The sequence below is a fragment of the Osmia bicornis genome, chromosome 13 (genome assembly GCF_907164935.1).
Source record: "Osmia bicornis bicornis chromosome 13, iOsmBic2.1, whole genome shotgun sequence".
In the NCBI taxonomy this organism is placed as follows: domain Eukaryota; kingdom Metazoa; phylum Arthropoda; class Insecta; order Hymenoptera; family Megachilidae; genus Osmia; species Osmia bicornis.
This window is the reverse complement of record NC_060228.1, coordinates 2,691,731-2,719,192: the sequence shown is the minus strand read 5'-3', so window position 1 is coordinate 2,719,192 and position 27,462 is coordinate 2,691,731. Positions and strand designations below refer to the sequence as shown.

Sequence of the window (27,462 nt, the reverse complement as noted above, 5' to 3'; positions counted from 1 at the left end):
GTACGTAGAAAACTCTGATCGGGGCACTGTGAACCAATGGTAGGGAGAGAATCGCCTCCTGCCGTACAACGTCACCGTCGTCTTTTACGATTCCGAGCTGCGAAAAGGTGGGAGCCACGAACGCGACCGTAACCGAAGCTTTCAACCGACCAGTCGAGACTTAGCCAGCGAGTCAAACGCATCCCGGACGACGAACGAACCTGAATACCTACCCCGTGAGTAAACATGTGCATACATTTCTTTTTCCTCTCGTCCGTAACGTCGGTCGCCTCCACTGGTCTCGTGCCGTTTCACCGAGTCCGCTCGCAGGACTCCACGAGTGAGTGAAGGAAAGTGACGTGATCGAGAGGTGTTTTTCGTGGACAGCGAAGTGAAGAGGGTTGAACTTTCCGTTGACCAGGGAACAAGGATTCGATTCGCTACGGTTGCTCCGGATGGTAAACCTGGATTTGATTTTGGATATCAAAGGAACGGGTAAATTCCAAGTGTCTCGAGCATTGATCATCCAAGGTTCTTCTTTTATAAGTATCTCATACTATCGAATAGCGCTGGAACTCCTTGCATTCCACTTAGTCTCTCACCTAGATGATCTCCTTCGCAAGGAATCAGACTCTGTAGTTTCAAATTTGATCCACTTCCCACTAATTGAATCACCGAAAGCTTTCCTTTCTTAAGTATTTTAAATTCTACGTTCTAAATGCATAGTGCTTATTGAACCTCTGCGTTCTGGTTCATCTGGCAGGTAGACCGAGATTTGCTTCGGAGATCAAGAGGAGCTGATAAATTCGAGCAATTTCTATCGTCTCGTACTCTGATCTGTTTCTAACTCATAGGATCGTTAAAAGTTCTTTCCTAAGGATTTCAGTCGCTTGTTCTGTAACGGTAGCCGTAACGTTGCCGAAACAGCCCGCATTCCAGGATGACGATTCTGAAAAACGACTCGACCTGTCGTTATGCGAATTTCGACGGTGGTTTCGTAAGTCCAGGCCCGCAGCACTTGATCGTCGAGTAATCGAAGGCACAACGAAATACTGTCAGAAAAGTTGTGACTCATGAAAAATTTCAGGCATTCACGCGTAACCGCTGTGACAACATTGTCCCAGACTACCGATCTCTTTGCCTCGCTACGTAGACGAAAGGAATTTCTCTTACGAACAGTACCGATACCGTAGACGGTGTTATTCAGAATGCTTACTGATAACCGATTCCCGTAGCAAACGAATGAAAATATCGCGGTATCTTCAGCGTTGTTCGCAAACAATCGAGGAACAACGAGGCATCTGATCATCCTAGAACAGACTTTGTACCATTACATGGTAATGTTTTATTTGGAAATCGCGATAGGTTGAAGGACGTAAAACGGAGAATAATTTGTGGCTCGACATGGTTTCGAAGAAATTTAGTTTCTCAATCGTGCCAAAATTAGTGTTCCAATTTCCGACACCGCTCGGAGAAAATTCAAAAGGATGTCGTTCAACTCGTACATTTATAGATTGTTATTCGCAATAATATTTGTTCATAGAGAAGGAGGATCTTTGCAGCGTAACAAGACACCGAACCGAATGGAGTAACGAAACTCAGCCACACGTAACCCGAAAAGGTTCGGCTAGCGACGATACCACCCTCTCCACTTGCGGGTAAAAATAACCCTCTTCTGATACGCGCGGCTCAGAATCCGGCAGCTCCGCTTATTTTTCAACCGATGTTATTTCGACCACGTAATCCGTGATTTTCCATACTTCCATCGACGTTTTTCATCGTATACCCCGGAATTCAATTAACATCCTTAAATATAAATATTCCAAAAAGCCATCAGTATTTCTTAAGCAAATACAGCGCTCCTTGAAATATTAAATTTCATTTAAAAAGGGTTCGAAGTTCATAGAGTAACGGTAGAAGCTGATGATACAAAGTAATATAATTTCAGTGGTAAGATTGTGTCTAGAATTTCTGTTTCTTCGAAGTCGTTGGAATTCCGTTGTACTTTCGTTGCTTGCTCACCATCTCTGATTACCGGCGAGTCAGAAATCTTGAGCGGTGGTTAGCAACGGCACGGATGCAGCGATCCATCCAGTAACACGAATGCAACGTGCATTTCAAATTGAGCTGTCAAAGAGTTAAAAGAAAAATGATTTCTTCAATTTCTCTTTTACGTATCAAGATTGTACCTCCCTGTATAAAATCATCCAGCATCGACAAAAACAATGGCTGGAATGTTACCCTGAAGAAAATTAACCCGTTCGTGGCTATCCTGCTCCTCGCCGTATCGCGGCACGGTAAAACGAGCGCATAAAACGAAGGATCCTTTCGTTTCGCCTCGGTTCGTCCTGGAGGATCGCATACCTGAGCATGTGACGTCACGAGAGAGGAAGAGAAGAGGCGCGAGCAAAGACGTTTGATTTTATATATACGGACAGGGGTACAGAGCCCGGGCCATCTTGAGCAAGAACCTGCCTCTATAAATAGGATATCCGGTCGTTCGCTAATTATACTTCGATGCATGCTGCCCGCATAGGGAACATTCACGAATCCTTTCGAACGATCCACGGAATTTCCACGGCAATTATCGTATCTAGGAAATGGCACGTAAAGCGGAAAGAAAAACAAATAATAATTAACATAGGTCGCGGTTAATTGAGTCCATAGATCGTCTCACGGTCATTGAAATCTTGGAACATTCGGATCGTTGACTTCCTTGTGAATTGATCGCATTCCCCGTATAGAAAGAGGGGGAAAAAAAATTAAAAAGTCGATGAAGATAAGTTTGCATGAGAAAATGTTATGTTGTTGTTACAGATAAGTTTCCCTTTATTTTCTCGTGGACGAGTGAAGAAACGAAACCGCAGCCATGGACGCGATCAAGAAGAAGATGCAGGGTATGAAGCTGGAGAAGGACAACGCGATGGATCGCGCGTTGCTCTGCGAACAGCAAGCTCGCGATGCGAACGCGCGAGCTGAAAAGGTAATTGATGAATTTCAAAAGATCTAGGCTCATTATATTTAGTAGATAAACGGGTCAATAAAAAAGAGGTAATAAAAGATAGAATAAAAATAGCGGTGAAATCACCGGCTTGTAATAAAAATTTAATGTTGAATTGGCGATCGTTCAAAAAATTTAATTATAGATCTGGAGTCTTGGTATCCATTTGATACGCCATGAAATTTAAAAATAAACGTTCTGGTTATTTCTTCAAGAATAGTTGAACATAATTATTAATATAATAATTGTTTTTTTTTTTTTCGTAAAGGCGGAGGAAGAGGCTCGTGCCCTGCAGAAAAAGATCCAAACCATTGAAAATGAACTCGATCAAACTCAAGAGGCCCTCATGCAGGTCAATGCTAAGCTGGAGGAGAAGGACAAGGCGTTACAAAACGTAAGTCATTGATTGTATTTATTCATTTTTAATAATTTATTCGTCAACCGTTGATACATATTTCCCTTATAAATCTTATATTTCGAATTGTTTTTAAGTACATTATCCTATCGGATGATTTACAGTTTAAACTTGGTGAATGTACAAGGAAATCAGATGATTCATTGAACAAATATTTCGAGAGGGAAGAGTAAAAAATATTTAATTTACAAGATAAACCAGACTATTTCTGAACACTCGTAAAGCCGAAAGTCTTATCAGTAATCGTGTTGTTACCGACGGTGCGGTGACGTTTACCGACCGTAAGATGCCGCGTCGATCGAGTGCGCATGCGCGCCACGATGAACGAGTCGGATTCCCCGCGAAGTGAGCGCCCAGTCGAGCGTTAGTACGCGCAGCTTCCGCTTCGTTCGTACGGCGGTGCTCGGCAAACTTCGAGTCGGTGTATAGGATGAGTTGGTGGGGGGTAACCTGAATCGCGTATAGAGGAATAGACAAGGACAGAGAGAGAGAAAGCAAGATAGAAATCAGACCAGGACGGTGCAGAGAGCGGAGACCAGCGTGTCTCCTCTCGTGCATGCGTTTCGCTGTTGCCAGGGTATGTGTGCGGCCGCAACACACGGATAGTCAGAAGGACGTATGCGTGGCGCGGTGAGAAACGTGTTACGAACAGTGACAGACAAGATGGCGGTGTGCCTTGTGCGGTGGTAGTAACGGTGGTGCTTAGAGCACGTTAAAAAAAAAAAAAAAACATAGTGGTACAAAGGAGATTGGTAAAGGGTTGGCAGCTGGATAGCGTAGTATGGAGCCAGCTCTTACATCGACCACGAGACGTCGCGGTCATCAGCATCATCCGCGACACGCTACGCGCCGACGTCTCGACGCTTCCAGCAGAGGACCCGCGCAGTGTGGCCCTGCTGATATCGTTAAAGAGACGACGATCGCTAACAACGAGCAACCAACTACTGCAACGTCACCGAGGCTCGAGGAAAAGAGCAATGTCATTGATACGGACTGTTCCCAGGCGGTGACAATACCCACGATCGTCGGCGCGAGGTGGCTACGCGATCCGACGGCAACGATACCCGCTAAAGACGCAACCACCAACGAAGACGCGAACAATTTAAAGAATAATCTCGAGAACGATGACAGAGACGAGGACGTCCGACAGAGGCTCGCGCAGTGTAGCCTGGACGTAATCGACGAACGACGCGAACAGTCCGTACGTGAAAGAAACGAAAAGGAGAGCTTTGACAGCTACGAGATCAAACCGTCGGACAAGCCTCGATCGAGAGCACGTGGGAAGAAAATATGCGGAGACGAATCTATCGTTATTAGAAGCAAAGAAACATCACCGGAGCCTGAGCACGCGGTCGCGAGGGCTCGAGGTGACGGCAACTCCGACGACGAGTCGACGAACGTCGAGGAGGATCCGGAACTTGCCGAACTTGCTAAGTTGAGATGTCCAAGCGAACGGGCCGAGGTACAGGCCGAAAGAGAAAGACGAAAACGAAGATGCGCCGATTATCCCGGATTGGCCTTTGGATGTTCCATATTCTCCAGCGACACGATGATGAAATTCAGTCTGATAAGGAACGAATTGCAGAATATCATGGGGAACCAGTTGAAACGGGTCAGTATCGCATGATACATCAGTGATGCACCCGGGTTACATACATAGCCGTATTGTATGACGCAAGGTCACCGCATGACGTGACCTTGGCGCACTTTGACGTCGGTCAGAGTAGATTCTCAAGGGTCATGAGGTCCCTCGATAAAGAAAAGCAATTATCGATCGAAATCTCGCTTTCTCTCTCGAATACGGGTTATCCGTGATACTTAACTTATCTGACGTTCCTTTCTTCAGTTTACCGTCGTTCCTTTGGACGAGGTGATCTTCATGAATTCGATACCTTATATGGAGGAGAACGGATAAAAATACTCGTAGTTAGGTTAGGTGATCTTAGCGGTTACCCGCGATGACGTTACGAATCATTAAATCACATGTTGCTTACAATCGAAGGCATAAAAACATGCGTCTTTGTTAATTTCTTTATTTTAATTAGACGCTCTTTTTTTCTATACATTCATTCTGGAAAATTACTGGGCCGTCCCAGAATACTGATTAGAGAAAGGCCTGATTAAAGACCTTAATTTCTCGTTGCCAACTGGAAATCGAAATCGGCTCGCGTTATCGCGCGTTCAATGAATAATACATTACTCGTCGCGACCGTGTAATAATAATTAAGCGACCATTATGAGCACTTCTAGCTGCAATGGACTTCTTTTACGGAGGCTTAACGATCCACGATCGGCCGACAAAGAACACTTATTGTTAGGGTTACTGAACGAAGACAATGGGCTAAGCGTGATTCTTTTGCCCGTCACGATAAATAGTATTCAAGTGTTTCAAAGCCCGTATATTCTGTTAATTATTAACCTATGCGTCAGTGTGCATCGACGTGCGTTTTCACTTATTCATTTTTGGAATAAGCCCCGCCTTTTGGTTATACATGACGTGCCTGTGCAAGTTATTGCAACACTTCCAAAGTTGGAAGTATTATCAGTTCACCGATTATCCGTACACTTCGGCTCAAAAGTAACATAACGACCGTATGTTTTCAGTTCCTTCACTTTTTCTCGGAAATTCCTTAGATTTCGATAAAGCTTTTTAATAATAAACTCCACCCGGCACTGTCGCCGCTGACGTGTACGTTAACTAAACACGAGTAACACTCGTCAACATTCTAAAAATACGTGACGGCTGTACACCGATCCAGAGGTCTTTTATTCGGCACTCCAAGAGGGCATTGCGTAAGCCTTGCTCCCGGAACGTGCTCCCACAAATCCGCTTTATTACGACCATTTAAACCGACGACGATACGGCATGTAACACCATTGCCGCATGTTCATACCGTATTGCATACGAATTTGAAACACGTTTTACGTCGTCTGTTGACCTTTCAAACAGATTAACCCCGTTACCGGTTATCTAGGATATTTACGTGTCACATTCAGTGATTTTTCGCGAATCATTGTGGTGCCCTCTGTACCGACATTATTCGCATAACTGATGCAACTTAGACTGCTGTCTTGGAATTGCATTCAAGTTTCGTTGATTGTTCTTAATTCGACGTTAACCCGGGCTTTGCATACAGTTTAAATTTAAGTAGGAACATTGGCCGCTAGGTGGAGCTGCGGTCGGCGTAAATGTAGGTGCGCAAGAATACGTATAGTATTTTTAATACCATACGTTTACAAGATACACTAATAACATTAGCAATTATTACGTTTAGAATTAAATTTTATTTAACTATAATGTACACTTATATAGGGACAGGTAATATTACGCTTGCGTCATATCTTTTTGATGGTGCTTTTACTTTAATAAAAGGTATCTCAGTCTACATTTAAAGTCCGTGTCAACTTTAATATCCTGGTATTAAAGGTTTGCATATGGTAATGACAGTTTTCATCTTTGATACTTTCTTTATCATTAAAGCTTACCGTTTAATCCCCTATAACGGTTATGCCATTGAACTCAATTTTTATTCAGATTTACGCATCACCCGTCCATCTTATTTATTCGTAGACAATAACATTGAGAAATTCGTTATGGGAAACAATTAATGGAGGGAAGATTGCATTTGTAATCGAACATTATCATCGTCGTGGCGAATCGACCCTCGGATGCGGATGGAAAAGCAGAAAAAGCGAAACAACGTATGAATTGTCCAGCGTCCATTCGAATGACTGGGCGCGCTCGGGACGGGCGCGGTATTTCCGGGGCTTTGCGCGCGACGACACGTCAATCGGCGTAGCGATACTTGGCGTGCGCATCAAGCTTCGTAACGCGGTCAGGATAGTAAAAAGGAAACCATACAGTCATTAAACTCAATCACCGTAACCCCATTCATAATCGTACGAAAATCATTCGAACAATGATTATGTCGTGTTTAATTGTTTCATTGTTTTGACAAAATATCGTTGATTGCGCATCGTTAAGGGCAAGGGACTATTTGACGCGCGGACAATGGTAGTGCGCATGCGCGTCCAGGCCGGGGGCAGCCATCTTGCTTTCCAGTCAACAGCAGCCAGTGGTCGCCAGTACACGACAGCTCAGAGTCTACGAAACTCTATCTCTCGTACGGGTACCGGTTACCTTTCGTACCACGACATACTTAATTCTCGTACGTCGTGTTTACCGGTTATCTCGTATTCTCGACATTTTCGTCTGTCGTCCGAGTTCCAGCTCGATCCGCGTCCGAAACACGTAATCGCGGCGTTTTTGTAACAAAGTGAGAGAACGCTACACACGCGGATTCTAGCAGCATGTCGACGCAAGTGCAGGGCACCCTTCTCGACGTGCTGAAGAAGAAGATGAGGCAAACCAAGGAGGAAATGGAAAAGTACAAAGACGAGTGCGAGGAATATCAGAAGCGGCTGCAGGTGGAAGTGATACGACGCGAGGAAGTGAGTGAGAAGTTGCTTCATGACCACCTTCGTTTTCCCCGTGCACGAACATCTTGCTCGATAAGTACAATATACTCGTCGAGGATAGTTTTCTCTTTCAGTCTCTTTTATCCCGGTTACTTTGATTTTATTCCCGTATAACCTGTACGGTATTTCGTATGTTCGTTTGATTCCTTCATGGCGCTTAGACAGGAACAGAAACGAAGGACGAGGGAAGGTGAATTTCGTCGAAATACTCTCGAGTAAAAATTCGATCGCTGAAAATCGGTACATTCGGTGAGGTAACAATGGTCGTTTCGCGATTCGGTCGTTTGTGCGGTTAATTTCATCGCGAACACATACTATACATTTCGCGGCTTGTCTTTACCGGAAATATGGTGCTCAACTTCATGGGATTCGTTTGGAAAAGCATCGATCGCATCGCGAGAGGGTATATAGCGTTGAAGGAAAGGGACGGACGGATCGAACGCGTCCCTCGTTAGTTTCGAAAAGCTGGCGGTGGGTCGATAGAGAAATTGGAAGGAAATCTCGTTTCGATGATCGTATAAAACAACGTAGCCGGCGTCCACACGGTTATAGGATCGATCCGTATAGTGTCAGGCACATCGTCGTCAGGCTGGTGGGTTGCGGCTCTGGAGAGGGCAAGCAGGAGTGTATAGAAGGGACACACCGACTCCACTCGCACTCGAGACATTCTTGATACAACGAGGACCGGCTTGAAAACTCACCTTGCTACCCTCACGGTCGCCAACGATCCTCCCGTGCATTTGAAAATGTTGTATGGCTAGTTAGGCCAATTAATAAACTACCGCTGAATTAACCGGGGTCTAACGTTTCGCTCGTGCTCTAACGTTGACTGACGTTTGTGTACGTTCACATAGAAACAGACGGATTGCCGATGCAATTGATCGTGCATTGATTTCTGAATGCAATTTTATTGTTAGAATTATCGCCTTGCAATAGAAAAATCTATATCCCCTAGAAAAAATCCTAATTATGCCAATGTTAGTAATAGCTTAAAGATTTTCAAACCCCGTTAGTTTGACTTTGGTGCGTACTTGCCTACCCTAATCCTATCGAATATGAGCTAGAACAAACACCCTCGATACCTAGGGTTATTCAACGAAAATCGTTGAAGAATGAAAGAGTTGGAGGGTTAATCCTAATATTTGAATAATCGTTGAAAATTTTAATTTTATTTACGTTTATTTTATTATAATAAAAGTACAAGGACACTAATATGCGAATCGTTGAAATTCTGACGTCGAACGTCTGTCCTAGGGAAATTCGAGTACGATGACGATGCGTCGAGGCGTGCTTACGCATCCGAAATTGTTGTTCCTTTTTTAGAACAACGTATTTTGCCGACCATTTCTACGCATCGTCGCTGTTATTTACACGAGTGACATTTTAAAGGCGACTCAAGGTTGATACCGAAATTTATTTTTTTTCTCGGGACCTTTTTAACCCCCGGTGTCTAGGAAACCTTGTCGTAGACTTTAATATCCTGTTCGTCTACGGTGGCAAGCTACCGAGAAATTATCGATTAATGAAGTAACCGAGACGGTTCTTAGCGCATTGCGTGCCATTTTATGGAATGAGTTTGTTGGGGGAAAAAACGTAGACGATGATGGTAAATACGCGATACCGTTCAGATAATCTCGTAGCGATCCAGTGGTAATTGTTTTAACCCATTAACTGCCAAATTTTTATTCAACATTTTATTTAATATAATTTTATATATATATTCAAATCCCCATTTGGGGATCGTGGTAGCAAATGGGTTAAGATTAATTTATTGGAATCAGAATACCATCAGATTATCGGCAGCCACCAACAGAAACCATTTTCCTACCGATTACCCAACGATTTTTCAACCTTGGCAATAATTCAGAAAAATGTCACTGTATCCCGTGGATGCAGTGTACCTTTATGGTGGTTACATGCGTCCTAAAAGGCCAATGGATAGAAGCTCATTGAAGCTTCACTAACAAGCTTTTGTCACCGAGCAATGAAGTGTACTGCCGTTCTATGATCTACTTTTTTCTTCCTACTCTTTCGTCTAATAGAACCAGATGATAACCGACGATACGTCCCGTATCGTTCACATTGTTTCCAGTAACGATTCACCCACGGCTCGCAGACGTGTTCGGTTCATTGATTTCCGAGGCAGAGACAGATTTAGCGCGAACCGTGAAAGTGATCTTACGTACGACACAGCACGTGGCCGTCTATTGAACAGTTTACATAATGGATCATCGATTGCCCCCATACCGAGGGCAGATTTATTAATAAACATTTAAATATCGTCACGTTTCGATGTAAATTGTTGCTTCGCTCTTAATAACACTGTTTGCAATGACATTGTCGAAAATTCACGAACTTTGTCTTATCTATTTTATCTTGGTTAAGAGAAAGAGTGTCAACTTACGTACATCGAATTTCTCCGAAATTTCTGATAGTAAGATTCGTCGAATAATTCACGAACGATAGTTGTATATCGTGTCGAATTAACGGAACGCAGTGGAGGCAACGGAGGGTGATCGTTACCGGAAGTTTGGCATACTTACCAACATTACCTGTTCGCCAGTATGCGTGGGCGTGTCGATTTCCTCTAAATACATTGTACGATTGATATATGGTAATTGATCGTGACGAAGACACGGGACCGAAAGTATAGCGTATGATGAGTTAGAATGTTCCAGAGAATAAAAAAAATTTTTTTGGAGATATGTATTTCTTTTGCTGTCAATCGAAGCGTCTTTTTATCCTCTACAAAAAAGTGTCGAGGTATTTGGGTCGAAAATTGATTAGTTCAATAGTTATCTTAGGGAGAGACCTTCATCTCCCTAAGATAACTTTTGAACTAATTAATTTTCGACCCAAGTACCTTAACACTTTTTTGTAGAGCATGATAAAATGTACCAATAGACATTTTCAAAAATATACAGTTCCATTTGAAAAAATGAAACTGACCTTGGAATCTTTGAAATACTTCCACTTCCGGTACCAATTTAATTTTCCTTAATGACATGTTTATCTATCTTATCAAAATTTAGAGTTGTGTTTAGGCCAGTTATATGATATACATCAATCGTATGATTCCATCGATTCATTTAATTTAGCTACCGAATGATAAACTTTTGATTATGAGACGACAAAAAATGCGTTGAAAGTATTTCACCGCTATACAAGATAATCATCATCGAATTAGTCATCGTGGAGAGTGCTTAGCGATCGTTTTTCGCGCGTCATCGCGCGAGCAAGAACGCGGGCGTGTCGAATTATCCGGATGCGAAGTTGATGCGTGGTTGATGAAGAGCACCACGTGCATGAAAGCATAGTACTCGCGCGATGAATTAGGATTTATCCGCTCGGTACACAATCGGCGCAGGTGCAGCTGGTAACGAGGACAAGGGCCTGGAATTGCCGAGTGTACGAATACACGCGTAATCGAGCGTTAAGTAATTTACATTTGTAAAGGCGCACGGTTCGTTTCGTTTCGTTTGACGTAACTCATCCACGAGACTATTTTTTACGACCACTTTCAATTCCGTGTCTTAATTAAGGAATCATTCGATTAACCCTTGCGTTTCGTGGATCATTTTTATCTTTATTTTCATTCATTTCCTTCGTTCTCATTTGAAAATATGAAATTTTTAACTCGTCGCATTTCAAATGGCTGATTTGATAAGTTTTGTTTGATAACACAAAAGTACATGATATTATCACCGTAATTAAACAAAACAAACATGAAAGTAGCATTTCGCCGCAATCAGCTGTTATCGGTTCAAATTAAATGGTGGTACATAATCATTATAAATAACTAGTTAATCATCATTATTTCCAACAAAGATACAGCGATTAAGACGCAGCCTAATTACAAAAATCCTCGATTCCATGCAGTGTACGCCTAATTAAGTTGTTATCATCAAAATTCATTAGCTACATCCTTCGGTTTGTTATACAGAAATTCTATGAACGAATAATAGTTAGATCTGTAAAGAAAGCATGGTCGTTCTTCCATGAGATCACGTCATAGTGTGGAATAGAAACCCGTATGAATTTAATTAACCGAGATTATTCGGAATCGGGTTTCACGCAAGACATATTCGATCCGCGTCGCGTTAAGCCGTGCTTTTAATTGAATACGAATACGCATGTTTAACTGCTGTTTACGATCGTGACAAACGTTCCTCTTTCGAGAACAGAGCGCACAGAGCAGATGCTGCGAAAATTGGTGATCTGTTCAATTAAATCGGTTGATGCAATAAGCACGCGAGACTCTCGAGGAAGCATAGGTCATTGATATGCGAGCGAAGCGAAGACCTTGATTCGCTCTCCTATTTTATTTCCTATGAATCTTAATTTCTTTCTGTTTCATTTTAAACACGTCGTTTCGCGATTGCAATCACTTTGATTCCCTGCACTGTTAAGAGTAATTGCAGTTACTCAACGTAGAGAATTTAGATCATGAATAGTGTTATTTTTATCATACTAAAATTATTTTCTGCTTTTTGTTACAGGCCGAGTCCGAAGTAGCCGCTCTGAATCGTCGTATCCAATTGTTGGAGGAGGATCTCGAGAGATCCGAGGAACGCCTGGCTACCGCCACTGCTAAATTAGCAGAGGCGTCGCAGGCTGCAGATGAGAGCGAACGGTAAAAGATGCACCAAATTTTTATACGTTTCCTCTGGATGACGAGCATCGTACGTCCACGCAAATCTTATAAATATCCGTCACGCTATCCTCCACGCGAAAGTACGTTAAATTGCATCGTTGAACGGATATTTATAAAAGAGGCTGCTGTATTTCTCAATGGGGAAGATAATAGCCTTTCTTGTGTACGATTTTATCGATTCAGTGAAAGTTTGATTCATAATGACCGGATCGGGTTGAAATCGTTGGACGTGTAATCTTTCATGGAAAAAAAGGGGTGAATGAAAAGGAATTTTATTGAGGAAAGTTTCTTTAGAGGTAATAGGGGCTGTTATTTATTCTATTTGATGGATCAAGTTATTGTAAAGGAAGTGTAAGTCACACCAACTATCATAGATTATTAGAATCAAAAATTATTTCATTTTCATAAAGAATGTCAAAATTCCTTTACAATAATGAATTTTTCCTTAACAAAAGTCGTACGATGCTCAAAATTAACAATGATATTCATAGAAATGGAGTCGAAAGAGCGAGCAGCCCCAAAAAATACGCATTACCCATTCAGTTCTATTTATAAACGTTCGTACAATACTGCATTGTAATGTTTCACAATTAATAGTGCACCGAATGCAAAGCTGAACGAATTCTATTTATCTAACGATCGAACATGCTCGCAGGCGTAATTACAGGTATCGCGGAAGCGTAAGATAGCCGACAGAGCAGTTATTATAGTAATTTCATGAAGTGGGTGTTCAATCGTTACCACGTATCAGGAAATCGTGTAGTTAACTTGTTTACTATTATTGACACCTATAAATGCTCGTTTCAATTTGTCAACTTTTGCACAATTTTGATACAAAGTATCGTATTTAACGAAAGTATGAAGAATTAAAAATTTTGGAATTCCTAGATAGCTATAAATCCTTATACGATATAGTTAATCGAATGCAATGATCAATGAGATTTATCTTTAGAAGAAATGACGTGTATTGATCATACTGCTCGCTCTTTCTCTCGATCATCAATTGACGTTTAAAGAACATTGCGTTATCGATAGGACTAACCTTTCGACGTTGAAAGAACTTCGAGATTACTTTCCCGGAATTCTCCGCTCGATTGTTGTTTGTCTCGATAACGATTTATCGATCGTCGAAGTAGTGATTCTCAAGTTCCACAACGAATCTAGATCTCTGCGTTGAATTGGATCGCGAACGCATTGAAATGGCGGATAGATCATATCGCGGTTTGATAAGATGATAACACGTTTGCGGTACTTTGTCGTGGTACGAGCGTGATAAGAGCGGAGAGTTCGCAGATATTGCACAAGTTACATGCTGTTGAAGAATTATACTTTTATTCGTTTTGGAAGAAATTTATTTAAAAAACTATAGAAATTAATTTTCTACGAGAGGGATTTAAATAGTATCAATTATTATTACTTTTTCAATTCGTATAAAAGTCCAAAGTAGATTATTTGTTTGAAAAAATGATGAAAGGATAATGGTGTTTGAAAAATGAAGGTAATTGTAGTAGGGTCGCGAAACGTATTCTTTCGGGTATGTCGATGATCTTTCTTTCAACGGCGATCAAATCGAAGCTAAAAATCGAATGATAATCGATCGCTAGGATACGCAAGGCACTCGAAAACCGTACCAATATGGAAGATGACCGGGTATCCTTGTTGGAGCAGCAACTAGCACACGCTAAAGTGATCGCCGAGGAGGCGGACAAAAAATACGAGGAGGTGGGTCATGTACCAGCGAAACTGAAAAGAAAATCTTTTCTGTCCCTTCGACAGTGAATTTCTAGCCATTCTGACGGACCGTGGTTCCTTTCATAAATTTTCCCCGATTACCTTGCCCTTTTTCTGTCGAACTTCGAATGCAAAAACGAGAATAGAAGTTTCCCAAATTTCTTAAGAAAACTTAGGTTTGTCAGGGTGGATCAGAAATTCGTTGTTGCAGGTAAAATCCTTCCAGGAATCAGGTTTCGAGCAGGTAGCAGGTGAGCAGAGCGGTCGACCAGTTCCCCATCGAATTCTCGTCCTCGCAGGACGAGTACGGCGATAATGTAACATAGAAATTCATCATCTCGATCGATTTATTTATTCGCGAAGTATGTTAATCCCGATTCTTTGTGGTAATTATTAAAGAGCCCGCAAGATTCTCGAGAATCGCAGCTTGGCCGATGAAGAGCGCATGGACGCCCTCGAAAATCAGCTGAAGGAGGCCAGGTTCCTCGCTGAAGAAGCTGACAAGAAATACGATGAGGTTCGCGAGCCCACGACTGTCAAGCGTGATGGCTGCAGTGACGATGATCATGATAAAAATAACGATGATAATAACGATGACGATGGTTCCTAGTTGATAGTCGAGATAGTGCCTAACCCCGTAACTCTCTGTCTTCTCTTTGTGTGCTCGAAATACCACCGTGACACCTGCCACGGTACACCATACCTGTCTCTCTTTCGAGTTAATCAAAAATCAATCGTTCGATTTATCGATCGATCCTTTCTTCGAATTTCTAACGCGTTCCCGATTAAGAAATATTGCCTCTAGAAAAATTTGATAATAGAAAAAAAAAAAAGAGTTGATGGTTTTAGTTCGATAAAAGTGTTTTGAAAATGATATCAGATCGGTCGTCTGTGATTACATCGAGTAGAAAAGTGATTAACAAACGGGTAAGAGAAGTGCAGTGGCTCTCCTCGCGACTTTTACAATAAAAAAAGAGAGAAGTTCGGGAATAACGAAAAAAAAAAAGAAAAAAGAAAATAGTGGTGATACATGTACGGATATGTAACATCAGTGTCACGTGTTTTGACCGCGATTTAATCTGTGATTTCCAAAAAAAAAAGAAAGAAAATAAGAAGTGTTTGTTGGAGTAAAAACGACAAATAAGTTTCAAGTGCCAGTTTCTAAAATAAAGATTTAGTTTAGCAAAATCATGCCGCGAATCAGGGTGGACGTGGTTGTTGGGTCCGCGTGTTGTTTCGGTTCGTAAAACCGGAAACTGGCATCGCAAATAATGTATATGGTTTTACACTCTGTGTTGTGATACGAACGAGATTATCGTTCGAGTCTCGTCGCGATGAAATGGTGCTGCTTTTGTCCAAAGAACCACCTCCCTTTTCATTTTTTAATCGTCTTAGCTCTGGAATTCGGAACGTAATCGTAGCTATGAAAATCCGTCCATCTGTTATGGTAGGTGGTTGTCGCGTGGCTGCGTGGAAGTTGCAAGGATCATTAACACTAGAACTACCGACGTTTGCTGCACACTTATTTTTAAGTTGAAAATAATGTAGATTATTAAGTATATAAAAAATGAAGCATAATTTAATATATACATTCATTCTTTAGCTTGATAACAGCCAGCATAACATTACAACAAAATCACCTCGATAAAATTTATAATTTAAAGTAACAAACTGGAAACCACTCATTTTTACCCCTTTTGTAGTTCTAGTGTTAATTCTCTCGTCAAATAAAAATACTTAACACAAGTTTCCTGTTGCAAATATTAAGCGACAGCAAACCTGTTAAGGTTTTCAGGTGTAAACCGTGTCCAACAGAGGAAATCATCGTTGTAATTTCCACCTAGCAACGTGTCCTATCCCCTTAACGAGCAAAGTTACAAAAAAAAATATCACCAGGAATCACGTTAACACCGAGTATGACGACTAACAATTGTTTGCAGTTCATTAACAATTTGATTGCAGTGACACCGTGTCAGAGTGTTTTCTAATTCATACAAAGTCTCTTCGCTTATCCTAACACTATCTAACTACATCCTAACGATTATTACAGAAGCTCGAGAGCAACGAGAGGCGAGGCTAACCGAGTGTCACGATTATTCGTTCTTTCCGTTTTCTCTTAACGACAGTAATCGCTTATCGTTGACCCTCCAGTTCTTGAAATGTCTAAGCGTTACGCAAATCCCTGGTCGAACCAGGAATTCCGTCTAAATTTACCTCATTAATATTAGTATGAATGTTCATCGTTTTCCGTGGAAGGGTTAAACAAAATTTATTTCATATCTTTGCTAATCATCTTTGCTCAAGGGTTGCGTCACGTTTACACACGATAGAGAGAGTGATTGCATGCGTAGAACTAAAGGTCGTCGTAGAGACGAACGAAAGGTACATTCCAGCAGCGATCTGTTGATCGAACTTTTATTTTACCTTCGATCTCTACGGTGGCCTGAACGGTTCGTGTGTGTTGCATCGATTCGTGCCGATCGACGAGCGCGAACCGAGCATTTCTCGCTTCCGTTCTTATCGGTTCGCTTCTTTTCCTCACGAAACGCGTTCTACGACTGGAAGTTTGCTCGATGGAGATTGTCCGAACGTGCTCGGCAACTGGTCACGAAATGGTATTGTTCCGTTTTCGGTGTCGTTCACGAAACTTATCGGTTTATACAATGGGTGACCCCTTTTACTCTAACAGAGTTGAATAAAAAAATTATTAGAATATTTTATTAAAATAAATTCTTTCGATTCTCTTCGCAGTTGGTATTCCGTTGCCTCGATATTTACGATTCCATCGCGAATGGGACGCACGGTAGATCCCGGAATATTATTAACCCTTTAACCGAGCGGGACGAGTAGCTAGAGAATATTTGCGAAGGAATAAAACTGATTTAAGTAGCTTCGTCGTTCCGTCTCTCTGGCTTCTTCGAATTCGTTTCACTTGGTCAAGGATAGTGGGCGTTTCTCTTTTGAAATAATAATGTCCGAGCCCGCGGTACGTCGTGCCAGATTTATTTGAAAATAGAACGTCGGATTAATCGTGCGAAATGTTTTGCAAAACGAATATTTCCTCTGAATCATCTTCGAACGGTGCTCGAATCCAAATTTCTTTCTAATCATCGTGACCAGGTTCGAACGTTGTAAAAACCGTAGTAAAGACCGGTTAGTCGAGCGATGGAAAAGGAAGCTGAACAGACGCAAAAGGAAGTAGAACGTCTTCCAGGGGCAAAGATTTTCAGTCGTAGAGCAAAGTCATCGCGAAATCACCGATCTTGGCCGTGGATCGACGACCAGAGATCGTCGATCTTGGCCCAGATGTCGGCGAGCCAAAGAAACAAAAGAGATTGAGGTATACAAGGAGTCTCATAATAAATGGAATTATTTTTGAGATGGATTTATCACTTGAGAAATATTCTTTATTTTTCCTTATTTTCCACTTATATCAAATTTGGTTTATATAAATATTCAAACGATTATTATTTGAAAAATTATTTTTAATAATTCTTATTTTCTACTTAACTATTTGAATTGTTTCCAAGTGCTGAAATTCAATCAGAAGCGATTTATGTCATTATGGGACACCGTGTGTACAACTTAGGGTGGGTTGTCAGAAGGGAACATAAGGTGAAACCGTGTGTATGTGTGGTTTATACAGGTCGCCCGTAAATTGGCCATGGTTGAGGCCGATCTAGAACGTGCTGAAGAACGTGCCGAGGCCGGAGAGTCGTAAGCATCCGTTTTTAAACAGCAGGCATCCTTTTTTGAGCATTAACCAAATCGATTGCCCGCAAGCGAGTTTCTTTCCCCTTTCTCCGTCACACATTGTAATCACCTGTCGCGTCACCAGGGCACGATACACACACCCATCGTGTGTTACCTGTTCGTTACTGACGATAACTGAACCACGTGTGAAAGTGTCATCTAACACTCGTTTTCTGTTATGTGTGTTTCTTTTTTCAGTTTGCCATCGTTTTCTTTTGCGAACCCTTTAGGGTTGTTGCTAGTTTTATAACCTTTTTTTTTAAATTCATTTATGCAAAGGGGAAATCTGAGTCATAAAATAATTTTATGTACTTAGAAAATTTATTATTTAAAATTCCGAGATTACTTTTGATTCTTGACTGAGATCTCCTCCGTCATTCTTTATCCAACAGAATGAAACGTTAATAAAAGTGATCTTTAATATGATTTTACCTTGTTTTATATTTGTATGTTTACCGATTCGTTTCATTCTGTTGGATGAGAGAACAGGTTTTTAGGAATGTTCATTTCATCGAATTTCAAATTACGTAGCAGAAGACGTGCAGATCGACCGAGGATGGAGAAGATGTTTTGCATGCGTTCATAACATACATATTCTTTTTCATTTTTTTTTTTAAATTTCTTTCGTTGTAAGCCCTTACATCCTTGCTTTGTCGCATGACACGTGTGGCTGTTGATCACAGGTTGCCAGAAAACTAGTCATGATGGAACAGGATCTCGAGCGTGCCGAAGAGAAGGCTGAACTTTCGGAAGGGTAGGTGGTTCAGTTTGTGCATGAATTGTTCCTTCCGTTTTTCATCCTTCAACTTTTACGCTTGTTTAACAAAAATGAACGCTGGTCAAGATAAATTTGTTCAATTACCGATTATAATTAATTATAATAATTCGTCTATCAATATCTTTACTAAATTATTTGAAAATTATTCCATTTTGTATTAGTTTCCTAAAGATTGTTCTATTTTAGTAGCCCTCTACAAAAATTCACCTTTTAAATAAAATTATTCTCTTACACCCAAGTCTCTAATAACTTCTTAATTTATCGAGTTTAATTAATATCACAATAAAATAAAAACGACCAGCTGTTCATCGTCCCAAAAATAAATAAAGAAAACACTTCAGGTAGGAATCGAAAGTACGATCTCCGTCCATTGCTAACCATTGCCTCGTTTTACAGGAAGATCGTCGAACTTGAAGAGGAACTGCGCGTGGTTGGCAACAACTTGAAGTCCCTCGAGGTCTCTGAGGAGAAGGTAAGTATCTGGAACGATTTGCAGTACAAAAAGTACCTATAAAATCTCGAAATATATATATATATACCTGTTCACTTTCTCTTTTCCCTTTCGAATTCATTTCTCGTAAGAACCGCGACAAATACGCGTTACCTTTTTCTTTTAAAAAATTTCCACTCTGTTGTCGCGATGAAAGAAAATTTTTAGTTCAATTTCCCTTTAACTTTTCATCAACTGTATGTTCGAGTCATCAAAGGGTTGAATAATTGAAGCGGCAGTCGCGTTGACGTCTCGATTTGTTCGTCGCGAAATCTTCAGAAGAATCTTGAAGAAAATCGCGTGTCGCGAAAGTAGTATGACGAGACGAAATCGAAGGAAGAAAAACGCGTCTCTAGCGACGCGTGAAATAGTCCCGGTGATTTTTCACGGTGATTCGAAATCAGTTGGCGACAGCAGGGTTTTTGCTCGTGTCACTCGTTGTAAAAGAGAGGAACGAGCGTGGTTAAAGGAGTAATAAAAGCGTGAACACGGGACTTGATGGATGAACACGTGAAAAATTTCTCTGAACATTCGAATAATCTTCGCACCTTGCTTGAACCCATAGGCCAACCAGCGCGAGGAGGAGTACAAGAACCAAATTAAGACCCTTACCTCTCGTCTAAAGGAGGTACAGATCCTTTGACAGTGTATTTTCATTTGCATCTAATCAGTTTGCAAAGAGTGTGTGTGATTTGTCGTCGCGAAAATTACATCCGTCGTTTTTCTTCTCACTTAAAAATCATTAACAGCTCGTACATCACCGACCCCTTTCTCCATTTTTCTTTCTTTGAATGTATCTTTTTTATTTAAGTTTGCAAACCTAACGAAAGCTCGTCTTTTTCTCTTTTTTTTTTACGCTTGACTAAACACAGGCGACGCAAAGAGAGGAGACTTTCGTGGGACAGGTGAAGATTCTGGATAGTCAATTGAAAGAGGTAAGCGATGATCGAACCGGAAGTAGGAACTTCGAGGAAATTTTTATTATGAAAGTTTCTGTACAAATTTTTCATAGAATCAGTCTACTTTCTCTTTCGTTATACACGTATTTTGTAACATCACGATTTTATTTTATTTTTCACTTATACATATTTTGCTTTGTTATTTGTACATCAATCGGACACATTGTTCTTTTTGCACCGGTATTTTCCTCTTTTTACTATACACTATTCTTTCTATTCTTCAGTCACACATCAATTTTACATAATATTACGCATAAGTACCAATGCGAGTATAATCACGGGAAGGAAACTTTGTTAACGGTCTGATTCGATTAATTAAATGGTCCATGAACCATGAAAGGATATCTGTGTCGAGTAATTTCACGTAATAAGGTACGAGCGTGTTTGAGCGTTCCATTTCATGTGTTTAAAATTCAATTAACGATAGAGACTATACTTGTGTTTATAATTGACTAATATTATTATCTACTAAATTATTCGTTGAATATAAAATAATGGCATGGAGTGGAGTTTCACTAATACTTAGATTGAACCCGTCGATTTTAAAAGAATATTAAAGGAAAGTCAATGAATTATTATTTCATTTGAATTTGAACTTGATTTACATATGCGTAATATGCCTCTGTAAATTACGTCCAAATTGTGCACGAAATTGCTCTGTGTACGTAGAAATTTTAAAATCGACGACAAATCACATGATTACGTATAATGATTTTTAAATATTTACACGTCTTCTTCCTGTTATCATAGGCCGAAGCTCGCGCTGAGTTCGCGGAGAGATCCGTGCAGAAATTGCAGAAGGAGGTCGACAGGCTCGAAGGTGCGTATTCATCAGGCATTTTTATTCGTTTCGCGTACCATCGTTCGCGAATTATTTTAATGGAGACCTTCAATTTATTAAACATCCAGAAATTTATTTCATATTCTTTCATTAACTACTTTAGCTCAGTTTGATTCTAGCATTAGAGATATTCGTTAGATTAAGAAAGAAAGAGAGAGAGATTTGCAAAGGGAGCAGATTATTGAAAAGTAAGACTATTTAATCAGAAATTCGTTCATCACCGTTTTACAATCGTAACATACCTTGTTTTGAATTTACAACCCCGTTTGCTCTGAGTGCGCTTGTGTATTAACAAAATTCTGCACGACAGTCATTTCAGAATTGGTTCAGATGTAAATTTTATTTTCAACAATTCATCCACATTTCTATTCTCTAGGAAGAAACAGAACAAAACATCGATCTCCTTTTAATACTCCTCAAGATAATAATTTTCAAAATCAATGATTTCTTTTTCTCCCTACGAGAAGATCACGTCTGTCGCTCACCAAACCAGAAAAAAAAAAATCAAAAACCCAGTGTTCAAAATGAAATACCCTAACAGCATCAAACACGATGACCTATAAAAAAGCAAGGAGTTCTTGGCGTGTGCCATGTATCTTACGTTACCCTGTCGTGGTCTCTTTCGAACCCTCGACAAGAGTCGATAGTGGCTGATTACGCGGTGTACAGCCTCCCTCTAACCAGTAATCTTTCCAGACGACCTTGCCGCTGAGAGAGAGAAAAACAAATTGCTCCAGGAGGAGATGGAGGCCACCCTGCATGACATCCAGAACATGTAGATCGCGTCTCGTGGGCGGACAGATACACGAAACGCGATATAACAAAAGCATATACACCACGAAATTCGAATGAAAATACGTTTCGGAGTAGAACAACAACAGCAGCGACAAAAAGACAACGTAGAAAAGAATAAAAGGGAGGAAAAATGATAGGCACGCAAACGTGTCGAGGAGATATAGATGATAAGAGCTGGGGAGGGATGATAATAGAAATAAAAAAAAAAACAGAAAAAGCTGAAAACGCTGTTCAACTCGAGCGCTTTTCTTGTGTGTTGTTGTGGTGCACACCATTAACATTTAACGGACAACAACCGGAAAAAAAAAATGAATACAACAATCGCGCGGTCTCTTTTTAGGCTAGACAACTCATATCTCCCATTGTAAACGCTCCATCAAACCAAGCGCCCAATTTTCAGCGCTTCTTTATCGCCTGTGTGCGTGTATACGTGTGTTTCTTGCATGCATGTGTTCTAAAACGCGTTAAATTGAAGAGAGAGAGATATATATATAAAAGCGTAGATCGACGGAGAAGATAATGACGAAGAGGGTGGTAGAAAGGTAGGATTGGTGTGCGGTTTTATCAAAGGAACGACAAGTCTTGTATTTTCTTTTCTCTTTTTTTTTGTTTCTCTTTATATTTTGAAGTTTTCTGTTTGACGTCTGGAAATAATTGTGTTCTTTTTTTCCTTTATTCTTTTTTACTTTTTGTAATGCCGTTTGGTATTGTGGACACTTTTAACAATTTCATAGCCTTCGATGGTAATACCATGTTCGATTATATTGTTAACCCTTTCACGAATCGAAAGTTGGATAATCAAATAACATTTATAGGATTGATAGGAATTATTTATTAAAACTTCAATGATTTTTATCGCGTTCTTTTAATCTTTCGAATTCGTCGGCTGTGAAGGTGTTAATTGGATCGATGATTAACGAAAGTGACTTTTCAATTACTAATCCAGCGAATAAAGGACGTAGGAAACAGGCTTTAAAATAATAACATCGTGTGTTCGCCAGACAAATAATATTTTCTACCCTCTTCCACGCTCGTTTGCTGATTCGTGATAATCTCAAACGCTCACTGCCAGACGGAGAACCCTTTCAAGGAAGAAAGCTCCTGAAATCCAAAATTCCAACTAATCCTCGACGATTTAAAAGAAAGAGTGTAGTTAATTAAAACACATGCTTCCATAATTAAAGGGTTAATTCAGGAGAATATTCCTAAGAGGTGAACCTGCACCAAAATAAACGCAGCAATTGAATGCGAACGAGCGAAACACGTGTTTTGCGTTCATTCAACGTTTACCAATCGTGCCTCCACATATTCGTCGCTTAAATTAAAAAAAAAAAAAAAATAAAAAAGAAGGGAGGAAAGAAAGGGACAAAGGACTTTCATTTCGCGATGTACCTTCGTCTTGCATTATAATCCGTCCAACGAGACGAGTCAGGATATGTTTACAAATTCATAAGTTCCACGCAGGGTCGGAGCTCAGTTGTTTCCAGTTCTTCAAACGTTTCGGTCGTGGTTTGTGTACTCTGATCCGAGCCTGCTTCGAGTGAATTTATACGCATTTAATGCCTCGTCTCGTTGGATGAATTATAGTTTGATATCGCGCGAAACATCTCTCCTCTTTATTGCTGTAAAACGCGGCCCGAATCGAGACGAGGCGTGCAAACTGCCTGATAATAGACGCGTTTCGTCCCTGTAGCGATTATCCTTGCAACATTGTCCTCTTTTGGGTATTTTTCCAAGTAAAGGATCTTGCTGGTCTTTCACAACATTCCAAGCATGCTTTTGTGCAATATTTATTTAACATCGAGAAACGATGAGTTTTCTTGAGCACTTCGCAAAATTTCATGAAATTTTTCTGGTTCGATAAAGGCGAGATTATTGAAAGACACCCGAAGAGAGACATACGTATCCTCCTCCGAATGGAAATTAATTATTACGATTAATCGAGTGATAGAGACAGAGAGAAAGGTATATAAAGTGTGTAAGTATGCGAGAGAGAGAGATATAGATAGTGTGATTACAAGAAATTAAGAAAGCACAATAATTAGGAGTCCACGTGTCCTACGCCGTTAATAACGATTTATGAAAATTTTTTGTTATTCCCGTTTTTCCCGACGAATGCCGCGAGAGGAAAACGAAAAACTATTGAAAAATAGGAAACACTCAAATCACTTGGGTTTACACTTGAGAGTTTTTTAGTTTATTAATTTACTTAATATTAATACAAAAAACGAATGGAACGATAAAATAACACTAATATCATTGTAATGATAATGATTATTATTATATATATATTGCTATTATTATAAAACTGTTTATAATATATATTTTAATTTTGAAAAAAAAAAACTACTGCGTGTTTGTTTTTGTTGTTGCGTGTTTTGTTTTTTCGTCTAATAATTAATCCTGGATTTGTTAACTCCGTTGTGTCTACGCGATAACACACGCTGCCAAGATGTGTTAGAGAGCTCTGTGTGTTGTGTGTATGCGTGAGTGTGCGTATAGCTGTTGCATGCCCCACAAGATGTACCGGAAGACCATCAGTGGGGTACGTATCAAAGAAAAATGGTGAGTACACTTTGCTTGTATATTTTTTCTATGCTATTTTTACGAGAATTCCTTCAGAGTCCTTTTGCTTTGCATGACCCCTTTCCCCTTTTAGTTTACATAGGATCAGACCATGTATCTTTATTATTTTTGAAGATACCAAGAAATTGTATTTGAATTTGTATTTTCAGAATATTTTTCTATTTTATGCTCCCTCAATTCTTTCGAATCACTGATTAGAAAAATTTCAGGATTTAGTAATTAGTCTAGAAATGAATAAATCTAGTCTAGGAACTAAATCTGTACGATGAAAGGTATTTAAAAACCATTTTATTTTTCGTTCAAAAAAATATTCATTTCATCATAACTCGAACAATATCATAACGCACAGACACATCAATTTAATTCATCAGAACTAAACAAAGGCTTCCACTCATCAGCCCCCCAAAACTATCAATCTGCTTCAAACTCCGCTTCCTGTCCACACGCTTCAAAGATCCTTGACAGCTTATACTGATACAGATTAACCATATTCAATGCTTAAATCTTGCTAAATCTACTCGAACAGGAGTAAGACAGTCTATCGAAGAGAGTACGAACGTTCTTCGAATAACATTGAGAATGCTTGCAGATGAAATGGTGGCTGAGAAGGAGAAATACAAGGAGATCGGAGATGGCTTGGATCAGGCATTCATGGAACTCTATGGAGTCTAACGAGCCACTAACCAACCCCTCTAACGCTTCTTCGACCAAAAAAATATATATATCATACAGATACCTTTCTCACAATCTCGCTTGCTCTTAACACGCGTAATCCGTAAGTTACTTGCGAGCTTCCTTAACCCACTTACTTGGCTGCTAAACTTCTAACAGCTCTTCTACTTGCGAAAAATCATTTTTCTATTTCTTTTACATCATTTTTGCATTTTTCACTTTCACTCCTTACACGGAATTTTTGGAGAGGAAAATTTAGAATTCTAAGGGTGGTTTTTTCGCAGTAAAAATATCAGTTCGTGGTTAGACATTAAAAGAGTTATATATTTCTTTTATTTTTGATTTCACGTAAGGAGTTAAAGAACGAACATTTTCATCGACGAATCATATTCATTTTTTAATACAAAACGGTGAAGGGATTCTACGAAATCTCATTTGTTAAGGATAACAGTGGTACAATCGGTATATTAATTTTGAATTATTCTAATATACACCGTTTTCATTTCAGACGAGCTTGTACACGAGAAGGAAAAGTACAAATACATCTGCGACGACCTGGACCTCACCTTCACCGAGTTGATCGAGAAGAATTAATTGATAGTCGGCGATCGTACGTGTCCATCGGCTGTCCAAGTTAATTGGGCATTCAATGTCACCAAGAAACGCTAAACCAGATATGCGTAAAAAATCATGGTTCAAAAACAAATTTAGCCAATTTGTTATTTACGTGTAATTTATCGTATCGAACTACGTTCCGCGTTCCTAATCAATTTCCTTTCTTTTCTTTTCTTTTTAATTCGTCGACAAACAACCCTTATTTTCCAGCTTCTCTCGCCTATATCATTTCTGTTTATCTTTTCCTTTTTTTAAACAGCACATAATTTTCTATTTTCTTCCTTTCGCAATGATTCACCTGTTGTTTCGGTAAGTAATCGCATCGTCGATTTGTTTGTAAACCAGGCGAATAAAAGATTGAACCCTATACAGAAATCAAAAACGGTCTTATCTTTTTCTATTACTTGTATGTCGACAACCATACTACGATACTGTATTATTAAAAATCATTTAGGTATTTATGAGTTGAAATAAAGTTACAAAGAAATTACAGCAAAGTTTCTTTTTTCCAGAACCACCCTGCGTTCTGCATTCTTCCTGAGACCTGATCACTAATCAACTAATGAAATAGTCATCAAACATTTACTGTACCCACGTTAAACCTTAAGTTGAATCAACCAAGACTCCATCGACTGAATCGAAATAACACTCTCTCTCTTTCTAATCAAACTAATTCAGGTGGTACTGTTAATTGGGCATCTAATTGACGTAACTAGGATTTTTTCTAAGGTGGGGGCCAGGTCTTATTGCTTCACCGGTGTTGTTTAATTTTATTATAGCCTTTATTTTTGTCAAGAGGGACCGGTCCTCGTTTCGGAATGGTCAAGCCCACCCTGACCCCTGGTTACGTCAATCTCTCTAACACCACATCCGACTAATACCTTGTTCCCTTCCTTTTTTGCGTTGCAGACGTGGTGGTAAACGAGCGCTGTAAGTACAAAGCGATCGCCGACGAGATGGATCAGACGTTCGCCGACCTGGCCGGATATTAGCAGCCACGTACACGCGTATAAACATATTATATGTTATTTAAACCGAGAAAAGAAAGAGAAACAAAGGACAGATCACGCTACGTTAAGAGACACTGCCAGCACGCAGACCCTTCATCGCACGACGCCCGAAACGAAGAGCATTGGTTTTCTCGATCAGGACGAAGAGGACGCGACGCCAGGCGTCTCCTCTGCGACACCTACACAGCGTCAAACGCTCGATGGATATTCGAAGTAGTCTGTTTCATAGATTTTTCTATTAATTTCATTTATTTTCTACCTTTCCTTTGAAATTCTTCTATCTAGCCAAATAATCAGGAAACGAAGAGAAAGGAAATCCTGACTAGCATTGAATTAACAATGGCAATTTGAAATGATGAATTGAGACATTGATCCTTGGTACGGCCGTCTCTGCTGTGACACTTTAGTAAGATTATGGTAATTTTTATATTAATTTCTATTTAAAGAGACGAGAGAGAAGAAAGAGGAATTGATTGAGATAATGTAAGAAATAGAAAATTTAAATAGCAGGACGTAGATTTGAGTCCGATAGTTTGCGCAAAATTTGTAATAATTGAGGCTATTTTCAAGGCCTTTCTTTTCTAGCTCTCTGTTTTATAGATCTTTATCAATTTTTAGATTTATCGTATACAGGTTTTGGACAAATCCAACCAGTTACATTCCCCAAAAAAAAGAAAAATTCATTTTGTTTCGAGCTTCCAGAT

At 39.9% G+C, this 27,462-nt stretch overlaps 1 protein-coding gene across 18 annotated transcripts; it reads left to right on the top strand.

Annotated features, from left to right (window-relative positions):
• Window positions 1-71: 71 nt before the first annotated feature.
• Window positions 72-27,462, top strand: LOC114878784 (tropomyosin Per a 7.0102). 18 transcript variants are annotated; one of them, XM_029192965.2, is made up of 10 exons: window positions 72-215; window positions 2,797-2,962; window positions 3,249-3,374; window positions 12,374-12,507; window positions 14,133-14,250; window positions 18,696-18,766; window positions 19,187-19,262; window positions 20,153-20,215; window positions 20,990-21,059; window positions 21,777-25,667. In XM_029192965.2, exons 2-10 carry the CDS (start codon window positions 2,849-2,851, stop codon window positions 21,857-21,859), a joined length of 855 nt encoding a protein of 284 aa, XP_029048798.1. In that variant the 5' UTR covers window positions 72-215; window positions 2,797-2,848; the 3' UTR covers window positions 21,860-25,667. The 18 variants fall into 18 exon arrangements, with proteins under 18 accessions (XP_029048798.1, XP_046144514.1, XP_029048797.1 ...); XM_046288558.1 differs by having other exon boundaries at window positions 74-215; window positions 25,642-26,238; XM_029192964.2 differs by lacking the exon at window positions 20,153-20,215 and adding an exon at window positions 19,846-19,908 and having other exon boundaries at window positions 74-215.

Excerpts from the sequence above, each read along its gene's own strand:
- LOC114878784 (XM_029192954.2), top strand. The coding sequence starts at position 4,177 with ATGGAGCCAGCTCTTACATCGACCACGAGACGTCGCGGTCATCAGCAT. Across the intron at positions 5,008-12,373 it reads TGGGGAACCAGTTGAAACGG|GCCGAGTCCGAAGTAGCCGC; the intron begins GTCAGTATCGCA and ends TTTTTGTTACAG. Across the intron at positions 19,263-20,152 it reads TCGAGGTCTCTGAGGAGAAG|GCGACGCAAAGAGAGGAGAC; the intron begins GTAAGTATCTGG and ends GACTAAACACAG.